The following is an 11,669-nucleotide window of genomic DNA, read 5'->3' on the forward strand; positions in this document are numbered from 1 at the left end:
TCCAGATCATTTATGAATATGTAGAATAGGCTCAGTCCCAGGACAGACCCCTGGGGGACACCACTAGGTACCTCTCTCCATTCTGAAAATTGTCCGTTGATTCCTAACCTTTGTTTCCTGTCTTTTAACAAGTTCTCAGTCCATGAGAGGACCTACCCTCGTATCCCAGGACGGCTTACTTTGCCTAAGAGCCTGAATTAGACCTACCGGCCTGTAGTGGGGTGGAGTGGCCACCCACTGACCCCGAAGGGGGGCACCCCTCCCAGAACCATGGTGGGCCGCACTGGGCCCGAATGAGCCATCTGACCGGAAACCAAGGGTCAGAGTCAGAGAGGTAAAAAGCCGCTAGCCAGGCCAGTGAGGCGACGACCACCGAAGAGGCCAGAGGGCTCCTCTGCACCTCGAGGAAGGGACCTGAGGCGTGGGGAGGTGGAGAGCTGGCGTGGGCCGCCGGGGCCCCTGCTGCACAGCGGCCTGAAGGAGCAGCTGAGACCAGAGGGCTCCCCTGCACGCTGCAGAGAGGAGCAAATGCCTGGGGAGATGGTGAGCTGGCGTGGGCCCTGCTGCACAGCAGCCGGGAGGAACACCGGCCTTGCCTGGACTTCCTGAACTGCCTGCAAGCCGCCGAGGAAGGGCCTATGGACCTCGACCCCCGGACACCGCGGGAGGCCTGCGTGACACCAGGTGCGCATGGAGGGGGAGGAGGGACGTGGCCCAGGGGACAGCATGGACATAGACATGCCCGGATCAACGTGTTTCGGGCTGGAGCCCCCGCTGATCCAGCAGCAGAGACCTGCTGCCTCTAGGGCCCTGGGCCGGGGCACAGTGGAGTGGGCAGGCCTGTGCCCCCCCGCCACCCACCGCTTGGGTGGTAGCCTTGCCATTGCCGCCAAGCAGCCTGTCGCCCTCCTGAACAAGGAGACCTACTCACAGAGCTTGTTTACAAACTGTTTTCCTGCGGCCCCACCCCGAGCCAGGGCTGGGCCTTGATTGCCCGTGTGGGCTAATAGACTGCTTGGCCTGCCACCTGGCCTGGCCAAGGGCCGGCTCAGAAACTGTGGTGCCTGCCAGCCCGCCCTGACCAAACGCAGGGCTCTGACCCGTTTACCGGCAGCCCGCCCTGGACTAGGACGGAGCCCTCTTTACCAGAGACTTGGCAGCCCACCCTGAACTGAGGCCGGCCCTCCGCCATCATTCCTGGCTTGCCCAAACCCAGGGCTCCCTTGTCATTATTTACCGTTTGCCCACCCACCCTGAGGTCAGGGCGCGGGAACCCTGGACCGTCTGTTTGGGTGTTAATTCCCCCGGAGACTGATCCGGGTGGAGGGGGTTGGAGTGGCCACCCACGGACCTCGAAGCGTCATCTCGGGATCCCTTTTGGAAAACCAGCGTCACATTCGCTACTCTCCAGTCATTTGATACAGATGCTGATTTAACCACAGTTGGTAACTAGGCAATGGCACATGGGAGCTCCTCCGACCTGGCGGAAGAGATCCCTCACGTCTGTCTGCGCTTTGCGCTGCCCATCAGAGCCCTTTTTGTGTAGACAGAATTCTCTGAGGCTAAATTAAAAGAGGTAAATAAACAGCCACTTTTCTTCCTGGGGAAACATGAGCGACAAGCAGCGCTCTTCGCCTGGCTGGGCCTGGATCTCTGCCGTCTGCCGGGGGGCTTTGGGGAACATCTTTCCTGCTCTCCACCCCTCCAGCACAGGTCAGTGGCACTGGGCTATGCGAGATTCCCAGGCCGATTGGAGTGAATAATGCAAGTTGCACCAGCTGGCTGTGGAGCCTGTAACCTTCTGTTTCTAAACACAGGATCTAAGAAAAAAAAATAATGCGGCTCTTGTCTGGGCTCTCAGTGGTTCTGGCCTGAGCTTTACAAAATAAGATCGAAATACTCGGCAGAAGTGAGTTTTAAAGGGACACGCTCCCGTTTTGTTCGACCACAAATGCACCAGTCTGCGTCTAAAGGCCACACAATTCTCTCTCTCGATTGGAACCAAACGGGTCGGTAGTTTTTACGTTCTGACGGCAAAAGCTTGGCCCCCGTTAATACTGTTCTAATAATAAAAAGTTCCTATAATAACAAACCCGGACCATCGCCCAGCCCTACAATCACAAACAGCCACGCACCACCCGGCTCCCACAAATAGCAAACTGGTCTGCACATCCCACTCCCCTAAGCAGCCCTATGCTAACAACCTCAGGTGTGCAGCCCACAAGTCACCTGCACAGGCCAACGCTCATGAGCAACCCTCCAACAAGAAACTGGGTGAGCACAGGGAAGAGAACAAACTCAGCCAGAAACAGCTTATCGGCTGAAGCTGCCAAGAGGCAAAATGATTTAAAAAATGTTTAGGTGCTTCTTAAAATACTGTACGTGGCAATGCCTCAGTCAGACAAACCTTGGGCAGCGGAGCTAGATGCAGTTCAGAGCCCAACTACAAGACGCCTTCCTGCCGGGGACCACGCACATGCATAACGCCTCAGAAATGGGTTTATTGCCTTTAGTTTCCTAGCAGCTATCTCACCCCTAGCCACTTCCTTTAAGCTCTTTCTGCTCAGCATGACACGCACAGCAAAGCAGCGGAAAAGCAAACCCCAAAGCCAACAAATATTGGGGCACAAGAAACCCAACCTCATCCTTCCAGTGGCTTCCCAGGAGTTCAAATGGCACCCCACATGCTGTGCCACCCAAGCAGAACAAGTGAGAAACATTCCCCTCTCACACCAAAGGGGCCCAGACAAGTAGATTTTGGGGTGCACCAGGCAGGAGCACCAACTTGGGCTCCCCCACACTGGAGGGACCTCTGAGCCTCAAGGACCCAAATCCAGCTCCCCCCAAGGTTCCCCACTGCTGATGGTAGCCCATCCCTGACAGGTGTCTGTCTAACCTGCTCTTAAATATCTCCAGCAATGGAGATTCCACAACCTCCCTACGCAACTTATTCCAGTGTTTAAAACAACTGTGGCAGCTAGGAAGTTTCTCCGCATGGCCAAGCTAAACCTCCCTTGCAGCAATTTAAGCCTGTTGCTGCTTGTCCTATCACGTTCCTCCTTGTAATATCCTTAAAGGCCACAACAGTGCACTAGCTGGGAATTGAACCCACACCAACTGCTCTGGAGGCAGCAATGCAGCACACTACCCCACACAGGAGGGCTGTATGGGCTGAGCAGAAGGACAGGGATAACCCTTTCCATGCTAACTCTGGCTAGCGAAAGAGCCACAGGTGATGCCCCAAGGGCTGGGTCACTAGTCCAGGCCAGGTGCGGGGAATGAACTCATCTGCCCCAGCACACTATAAGAGGAAAGCAGGTGGGACATAGACGGTTTTGCTGACGGGGGGGCGGGGCCTATGGGCATGCACCATGTTTGCTAGTGCTCTGCTCAAGGAGGCTCATAGGATCCTCTGGTGAAAATTCACCAAGCAGCAGGGAGGCTTGGGGTGACCCTCTGATTGTGCTCAGCCCCCTCCTAGGGTGTTGCTAGATGGTTCATGGCAGAGAGAATGTTTCACAGGGAGGACACTTAACCACTGGGAGAACTGAGTAGGGGTGGTGGTGGGTTATCCATCGGGGGAGTCTTTAAAACCAGATGAGCTGGCTTTCCGAAAGCTTGGTGGGGGTTGAAGCAGGGATGAATTCAGAGAAATCCTGGGGTCTGGGCTATGCAGGAAGTCAGAGGAGAGACTCGTGATGGTTCCTTCTGGCCTTAAAAATGGACAAATCCTGGAATGGTGCAAGGTTGTAAAGGGCCTAATGACACCTCAGTCTGGGACAGTTGCTCAGATTTGCACCCCCCCCCCCACTCAATCTCCCCCACCTCAGCTGTGAAGACCAAGGCAAAGAATTCACTGAGTTTCCCCACAATGGCTTTATTGTCTTTGGGTGCTCCTTTAGCACCTTGATCAGCCAGTGCCCACGCTGGTTGTTTAACAGGCTTCCTGCTTCTGATGTAGTTTAAAAAATTAGCTTTTACTTTTTAAGATTTTTGCTAGTTGTTCAAATTCTTTTTTACCTTTCACTGCTTTTTTAGTTTGTTGTTTACTTCTTACTGTTTTCTTTTTAAATTAGGGGCACACATTCCAGTTGAGCCTCTCTATGGCTTTTGTGTTGGAGCATAAGCTTTCATGGACAAAGACTAACATGGCTCCCCCTCTGATACTTTATAACTTTCAGCTATAGCGTCTTTACAAAGCTTCCACACAGCTTGCAGGGATTTCACTTTTGGCACTGTGCCTTTTAATCTCTGTTTCACTGACTTCCTCTTCCCTGCATAGTCCCCCTTCCTGCAATAAAATATAAGCGCGTTGGGCTGCTGTAGTATGTTCCTCACCACGGGGATGTTAAATCTAATGATCTTATGGTCACTATTGCCAAGTGGCCCAGCTCTATATACCTCTTGGACCAGATCCTGCTCCACTTAGAACCAATTCAAGAATTCTCTCTCCTCTTGTGTGTTCTAAGACTAGTTGCTCCAGGAAACAGTCATTTAAGGTGTCGAGAAACTTTCTATCTGCACCTTGTCTCGTTCACCCATCGGATGATGTAGACTTCCAGTGTTTGTATAGAAGCATTCTAAAAACACGTCACTTTTTATCTGTCTGCCGCTCCCTGACACAAGTGAATAGGGTGTCTCTTTTTCATTTGAGGGTTTCTCCTCACAGCTTACCTGTATTATATCCTCTTCCATCCTCTCCTCCTTACTAGGACACAAAGAATCTCCATTAATAGACCCTCACCTAAGAGACGTCTCTGTCCAATCCACGTGCTCCTCCACACCTGTTGCCTTTCGCCCTGTCCTGCTTTAAAAACTACTGTAAGTGATTTCAGTGATTTCAGTAATAGCAGACAGATCACAGACAGTTACAAAGCAAAATAAAAGAAAACACGCCAGCTAAGCTTACGACTCTGCGACACTACCCTAACAGTAGTTCCAATGACCTTCTCTTACAAGCTGGGCAGCCTCCCAATTCATGCTTACCACACTGCTCTTTAGTGAGCACTTACCACACTGCTCTCTCGCATACGCGATGGGATGAAGTTGAGACATTTCGCAGGGTTTTACATTGTGCTGCAGGTTCTCTGTGTTCCATGTTTCACAAGGTGGCGGGAGAGGGCTTGTGATTTCAGATGAGGGAAGACTGAAAGAATTGGGCTTGTGTCGTTTAGAAAAAAGAAGATGAGAGGGGACATGATAGCAGTTTTGAAGTATCAAAAAGGGTGTCATAAGAAAAATTGTTCTCTTGGCCTCTGAGGATCAGACAAGAAGCAAGGGGCTTAAACTGCAGCAGGGGAGGTTTAGGTTTGACATTAGACAAATCTTCCTGCCTGTCAGGGTGGTTAAACACTGGAACAAATTGCTTAGGATGTTTGTGAAATTTCCATCTCTGTAAATGATGGAGAAGAGCAGGTTGCACAGACACCTGTCAGGGCTGATCTAGACGGTGCTTGGTCCTGCCGTGAGGGCAGGGGACAATTACCTCTTGAGGTCCCTTCCAGTTCTATGACTAGATAGCAGTTTTCAAGTATCAAAAAGGGTGTCCTTTGAGAGGGGAAATAACCACCGAGAGCAGGAATGGCTCTGAGTTTCCTTTATTGCAGAGACAGGTGGGGAGTCAGCGATGCTGTCAGGAGCCCTGGGAATGGAGGCTGAGACGAGAATATGGCTCCACTAGTGAGAACTAGCGCCTACAGTTCCTCAACGTTGTGCCCGGTTCTGACACACGGCTCACATTCTCCATCGTGCTCAAAGCAAAGACTTCCAAGCTTTACACTAGGGGGAAAGACAGAGACAGAGAACTTAGTGCTGCAATCCCTGGGCAGTCAGAGCAAGCTTCTATCAAGGTCTCATTACATCAAGTGACCAGAGCCCTTTGGCTGGCAGCAACAATTCTTCAGACCCTTGACCCAGGCTCTAGGACAGCAGTTGGAAGTGTGCTGTGTAGGGAACAGAATTCAAAATGGCTGTCCTTAAAGGGATAAGCCTCCTTTTTTTTTTCTTGCTCAACCCTGCTATTCCCTGTAAGTTTAAGAAACACTTCTCCATGAGGTAGAAACCGTGGAGGCCAGGCAGGGGTTTGAGTGGCATCACAATTGCATTTTACATGGTATGAATAGGAGGTATAGTCTGTTACTTACAAGACAGCACCACAAAAGTTGCATTTATTGCTGTATGTGTTGCCATCAGTGCCACAGACGGGCTTGTATTCCGCGGTGCAGACTTCGGGAGGTTCGGTGAACTCACTGCAGTAACCCTGCAGAGAACATCAGTATTGCTCTTAGCGTTATTGTTGGCATTGCAGTAGTTGTGACGGACCGGGCCGGGTCTGGGCACAGCTGAGCAGACTGGTCCCTCACAGTGGTACCCTAATGTCCTCCCCACCCCCCACATCTTCACAGGCTGAGAACACAGGGGAAAATAACAGTTCCTGCCCCTAGGCACGTGCAGTATCTAATCCTGCCCTGGTCCCTGCTGACCGTCTGACTGTCTTCGCAGTTCCCTCTTGCTGCCAGGAGGATCTGAGCCTGTAATCCAGGGAGAGGTTTTTGATAGAGAGCAGACTCTTCCTTTGACGGGGAGGGGGACACAGCAGGTAGAAATTGTTCTGCATGTAAGAGACGCTTCATGTTGTGGAGCGAAGGGGCATCTCCGCTGACGGGGGATACTCAGACAGAAAAACCTTCACACACTTGTGAGTCTCTCCCCTCCCCTGTTGTGACTCAGAGTCGCTCCCTGCTCTTCCCACAGGCCCATCCCCGACTGCCCCGTACAACAGCGCTTGGGATCCACCCCTCGGGCCAAGTGTCTAGTGTCTACTCACTGCCATGTAGACGTGTGTTCACCCCGAGCTGTGGTACCCGAGTGCATCCCAGAGCCAAACATCTCGCACTGATCTTAGCCCTGCAGCACAAGACCTGCTAGCCCGAGTCAGCTGAGACACTGGTGTTTTCTTGCAGTGTCGCTGTTCCCAGGCGTGCTCAGTGCCTGAGATTCAGTCTCTGCTCGGGCTGACATCGGGCAGACTCTGCTCCTGCTTTGACTCATGAGTTCTTGCCTGTTTCTAAGCCAGAGGCTATTAACGAACAGGGGCGATCAACTTACCTCACCAGGGTAGCCAGCAGCATCTGGAACAAAACCCAGACAGACCAGAATCAGTGATGCAAGCGTTGGCGGGTAAGTCAGTGAAAAGCGTTCACCCCTGTGTAGGACACGGCATGCAGCTCCCTAACCGGCCCAGGAAGTCCTGGGAGGAAGTGTCTTGCCCACAACACTCCTGCTAACGGCCAGAATTACCTAGGGAAGTATCTCCGACCTGTCTCCTTCATTTCAGCATCTTCAGAATTAAGCCTTTGCAAAAATGACATCAGCAATCCCTCAAGTGTAATGAGACATTTCACCCCAAACATCTGTCTCTGTTCCTGTTCCTTAATGGACCTCTAACCAGTGTCCCCAGGGGAGAATTTTCTGTATTAAGGAGATGTGGCTGAGAAGGTCTCCAGCAGTGGAATTTAAAAAGCGGTAAATGTTTGGAAAGGATCTAAACCCTCCTGCTTTCTACTTTGGCACCACTGCAGATCCTGTCATGCTAATTAAGCATCATTGACTTCAGTTAATTCAGCGCATTAAGCAACTCCTCAGGCAGGAGCTAAGAAGAAACTTTTCCTGGGGGAGAACCATAGCTCAGGAGACATTCAGCAGCCAAGGGGATCACAGGGATGTTGGATTTCTAGGGGCTGGGAATCTCCTGAGCTGTCTCAGTTACTGGCAGTCAGGGATCTCCCAGCCAGAGAGAATCCCCGGAACAGCCCTTCAGAGTCGTGGGATCGGGCCGGGCAGTCGGAGCTCACGGAACCAGCCTGCTGCTCTGGGGCAGGATGGTGCAGGGGCAGCTCAGAAATAAACCGGCTGCATCAGCCACCGTGGGGGTGCGACTCCTGGTGTAGATCAGGGGAGGCCGACCCCGTCGTTCCAGGGGCAGGGGTGTCTGAGCAGGACTCAGTGACTCACCCGAGTAGGAGCAATAGAGGGCGAGAGAGAGGAGCAGAACGGCTGCTGTGATCTTCATGGCGAGGCGGCTGTCTGGTCTGCACTGGGCTCTCGGTGCTCTGCTCCCTCCGTAAACCCCACATTGGAAGCTTCATGATATATAGGGTGCCGGAGAACCCGCCTGCAGGATGACATCATCCGAAATAGTCGCTCACAGCTCCAGTGCTCTCAAAGGCAATTGCAGGCTGTCAATAAGGTTATCTCTACTGTGGTTGCCAGAGCAGGTGGGAGGACGTGCCAGACACACCCTTGGTGTGGTGACTATTGGGGCAGTGCTGTGGGCTGGGTCCCCCATGGGGCACATTCCGTCCAAGCCTGGGTGTTCCTGTTTGTTGTGACTGTGAGTGCGCAACAAACGGCTCAGGCTGCAGGTTGAAGGTGCTGCCCAGCAAAGCCCCTGAACAATTGCAGTGGTACCAGCCTCGTTTGGCCAGACTCTACCGCAGGGCCCAGCAGCGGGGGCAGGGCTGGCCACGAGTCACTGGGATGTTGTCCGGACCTTGCCCGTATTGTGCCTGGGGCCGGTGCCTGGCTCAGTCTGCAGGCGCTTGAGAGCAGCTGAAACTCATTCCAATGGCCTGTGACCCCGACAAGCTGTTTCCAATGTCTGGAGGTTCCAGGACTTCAGATCCTGCCTTTCCCCAGCTGTGCGCCCTGCGGCAGCTGCAGGGATGTGGGGAGCAGGTCTTGACATGGCACCTGGAGAGCCCCATGCTCAGGGGAGATTCTCTGTGCCCACCTGCCCCACTTTGAAAGCATCGTTGCGATGGCCCCACCCCATTAAACCGCCAGGACTCAGCTGAGGCGCTGACCTGGCAGCTCCCAGTGGCTCCTGGGAGCTGTGCCCAGTTCCCTGCTCAGCCCGACATGAGATCTAGCCCTTCTCTCCAGCCAGCCTGCTGTTGGGAAATGCCCTTGGCTTTGGGTCTCACCTCCTGACAGCCCAGCTACTCAGCCCCACTCTGGGCCACAGGGAAAACTTCCCCCCAAAATCTTAAAACCTAGACGTTGGGCGATAAAAATCCACTGCCACCACCCAAGGAATGATAAGAGAGCCAGGGGAGAGGTCACGTGGGAAATCTCAGCCCTACAGTAAAAACCAGGACACACAAAAATTAACTTGAGAGTCAGCTTGTTAATGAGATCCCCTCGTACGTCAGTCAGCGAGTGCTGGATGCAGGCGGTTAGCAAAGGAGCACAAACTGCTCGCTTAACCGTCTTCAGTGTCAGCCTCAGAGGGCCCTTTGATCTTCCTTGTGTCTTCCAACTGGAGCTGGTCACATCCAAGCTGCTTTGCAGTCTCCCAGATGGAGGCCTCCGGTCATTGTTCATGGTGCTCCGTAGCATAGCCATTTATTGAATAAGCAGCAGGCAGTCCACGCCCACGTAGTCCTTCCAGACAGAAAAATGTTAACGTACGAGAACAAAGTCCATTCCATAACTGCATATACAAAACCCACAGAAGTGCACACGCATCATCCGTAGAATCAGCAGAGTACAAGCGTTCATTAGACACCTTACACGGGCCCCTTTTCACAGCATTTGGACCCCACACCCATTAGTGGGCACAGCAGTGCCCTTGCTCAGAGCCAAAGAAATTAAATGTATCCATGTCAGCTTCGTCAGTGGCCTGAAGTCTAATTAACGCTGATATAATGTATGTATCTTTATTCCCCATAGTGTAGGCATCTTGGCTCTTAGCCACGAAAACACAACAGACTCGTGCCTCAGTTTCTCTTTTCCACACAGCAACCCAATTCTGGAATGCCCCTTCTCAGGTGAGAAGCTCTAAAGCCAAGTACAGGTATCAACAGTGAAATACCCATATCACAAGGCTTTGGAACATACTGTGTGCCCTTGGGTACATTTCTTAAGAGTTTCCAGGGTTTGGCACCAGATCGTGCACATTGGACGTCGTTTTGATTCTTAGTACCAGCAGCACAATGGTTGCAACAGTTGAGATCAGCAATGGGATCAAACCCGCAGCAAGTGCACTCTGACAGTTTTGGGCTTTTTGATTTAAAAAGCTGCAGCCTTCCTTGGCAACACAAGTCTTGCCTTTCCCCCATTGCCCTGTGGGTTTAAATAGTGAACTCTCCATCTTAACAAAGAGAAAGGGCTGGCTGGGTGAGTCTCCCCTGCTCACGGTGGCTATGGAATTCCCTTGCTCCCCATAGCTAATCAGGAAGGAAGAAGTCCAGACACTAACCTGGCACCCTGCTTTCAATCTAGTTTTCCATCTACTTTTCCAAGTGGGTCACTGCTCACAGAGACAGGGCCTAGGTGTACCACGAGGTGTACCGGTAGTTCGGAATAGGAAGCCTAGTCCGAACTACCTAGTTCGAGCCCCGTGTAGCCGCGCTGCACGGGGTTCGAACCAGCGGGGTTTTAAAAATGGCGGCACCCCGCTTATACAAATGAAGCCCGGGAAATTCAAATCCCGGGCTTCATTTGCGAGTGCGGTATGCCTACATTACCCTGCTAGTTCGAACTAGCGGGGTAGTGTAGACATACCCACACAGTCACTTGGTCCCCAGAGGGCTGTTTCATCTCCCTGGCTGCTTCCACCCCACCTGAAACACCCTCCCATCCCTCTGCAACTTCCTCGCCCTTGTCCACATTAGATCTTTCCAAATCCAAGTCACCTTCACCCACAGCAAACTGCTGGCCAACCTCACCATCAGGATCCTCTTCCCTATGGCCTTCTGCAAGCAAAAGCTCCCCTTTCCCTGGCCCTACAGTAGCTGAGCCACCACCAACTCCTCCTGAGTTCTCTTCACCTTCTGAACAGGCAGGTCTCCACACGACCCCCCTCCAGGCAAACGCACAGACTCATCCCGGGGGAGGTCAGAGACATCTCCCTCCCCCTTGCAGCTTTCCAGACTGCTACACGCTTCCATGCTGCCTGTAGGTCCCACACTTCCCACCCCCTGCTGGCCAGGGTAGCACCCTGATCACACAGAGTCACTCTCCGCCCTCCCAGCAACACGCCGGCACCAGACTGGTCTGGTCCCTGGGATCCTGACATGATGCTGACTGGGCCCAGCCCACTTACAGCACCGCTCTCCCCAGCGCACACAAACCTAGGGGCCTCCCCTTCCTGGGCTTCAGCTGTCCCCAGAACTCAGTCTGGGCCTGCAGCCCTCTCCTCAGCCACCCCAGGCTGACAGGCACCCCCTGCAGACACAGAGGTGGGAAGAAACCCTCCCCCTCAGGCACACTGGCCCTCCAGCAGCCAAACCGCCACACAGCGGCTGTTCACACTGAGCTCCCTCAAGGAAATCGGCTTGTGCTGGTTCAATTGTACCAACCTCACCAGCCAACTCCTCACCCTCCAGAACTTGGCCTCTTTCCTCAACTAAAACTCCGCTCTGGCCAGGCACTCCAGACTGCTCCAGAGAAACACCTCCGGGATCACTGGGCTCTCCCTGCCCTGTTTCTGATTCCAGCCTCACCTCTGAGGCTTCAGGCAGACATGCAGGAACGTTAGCCACAGACACACAGCTCTCTCCCACCGGCAAACATTGAGAGACACGTTTACCTGGCGCCCAGTAGCCTGACTAGCCACAGACAATTCCTCAGAATCAGGGCTGGCCTGAGCCATTTTGGTGCCCTGG

The 11,669-nt window shown here is 53.0% G+C and overlaps 1 protein-coding gene across 1 annotated transcript; it reads right to left on the bottom strand.

The window, feature by feature from the left end:
• Positions 1 to 5,581: 5,581 nt before the first annotated feature.
• LOC112544697 (ovomucoid-like) lies at positions 5,582 to 8,148 on the bottom strand. Its single transcript, XM_075900654.1, has 4 exons — positions 8,014 to 8,148; positions 7,108 to 7,130; positions 6,144 to 6,259; positions 5,582 to 5,778 (listed from the first exon to the last, which is right to left on the bottom strand). The coding sequence occupies exons 1-4, from the start codon at positions 8,069 to 8,071 to the stop codon at positions 5,694 to 5,696; spliced, it is 282 nt and encodes a 93-aa protein (XP_075756769.1). The 5' UTR covers positions 8,072 to 8,148; the 3' UTR covers positions 5,582 to 5,693.
• Between the last annotated feature and the right edge of the window lie 3,521 nt (positions 8,149 to 11,669).

The sequence above is a fragment of the Pelodiscus sinensis genome, chromosome 17 (assembly GCF_049634645.1).
Source record: "Pelodiscus sinensis isolate JC-2024 chromosome 17, ASM4963464v1, whole genome shotgun sequence".
Taxonomy (NCBI): Eukaryota; Metazoa; Chordata; order Testudines; family Trionychidae; genus Pelodiscus; species Pelodiscus sinensis.

What these genes read in the sequence shown, in the direction of transcription:
- LOC112544697 (XM_075900654.1), bottom strand. Translation starts at nt 8,071, where the DNA reads ATGAAGATCACAGCAGCCGTTCTGCTCCTCTCTCTCGCCCTCTATTGC. An exon ending in CCTCTATTGCTCCTACTCGG is followed by an intron (nt 7,131 to 8,013) that starts GTGAGTCACTGA and finishes GTTTTGTTCCAG; the next exon opens with ATGCTGCTGGCTACCCTGGT. An exon ending in CTGCTGGCTACCCTGGTGAG is followed by an intron (nt 6,260 to 7,107) that starts GTAAGTTGATCG and finishes TGTTCTCTGCAG; the next exon opens with GGTTACTGCAGTGAGTTCAC.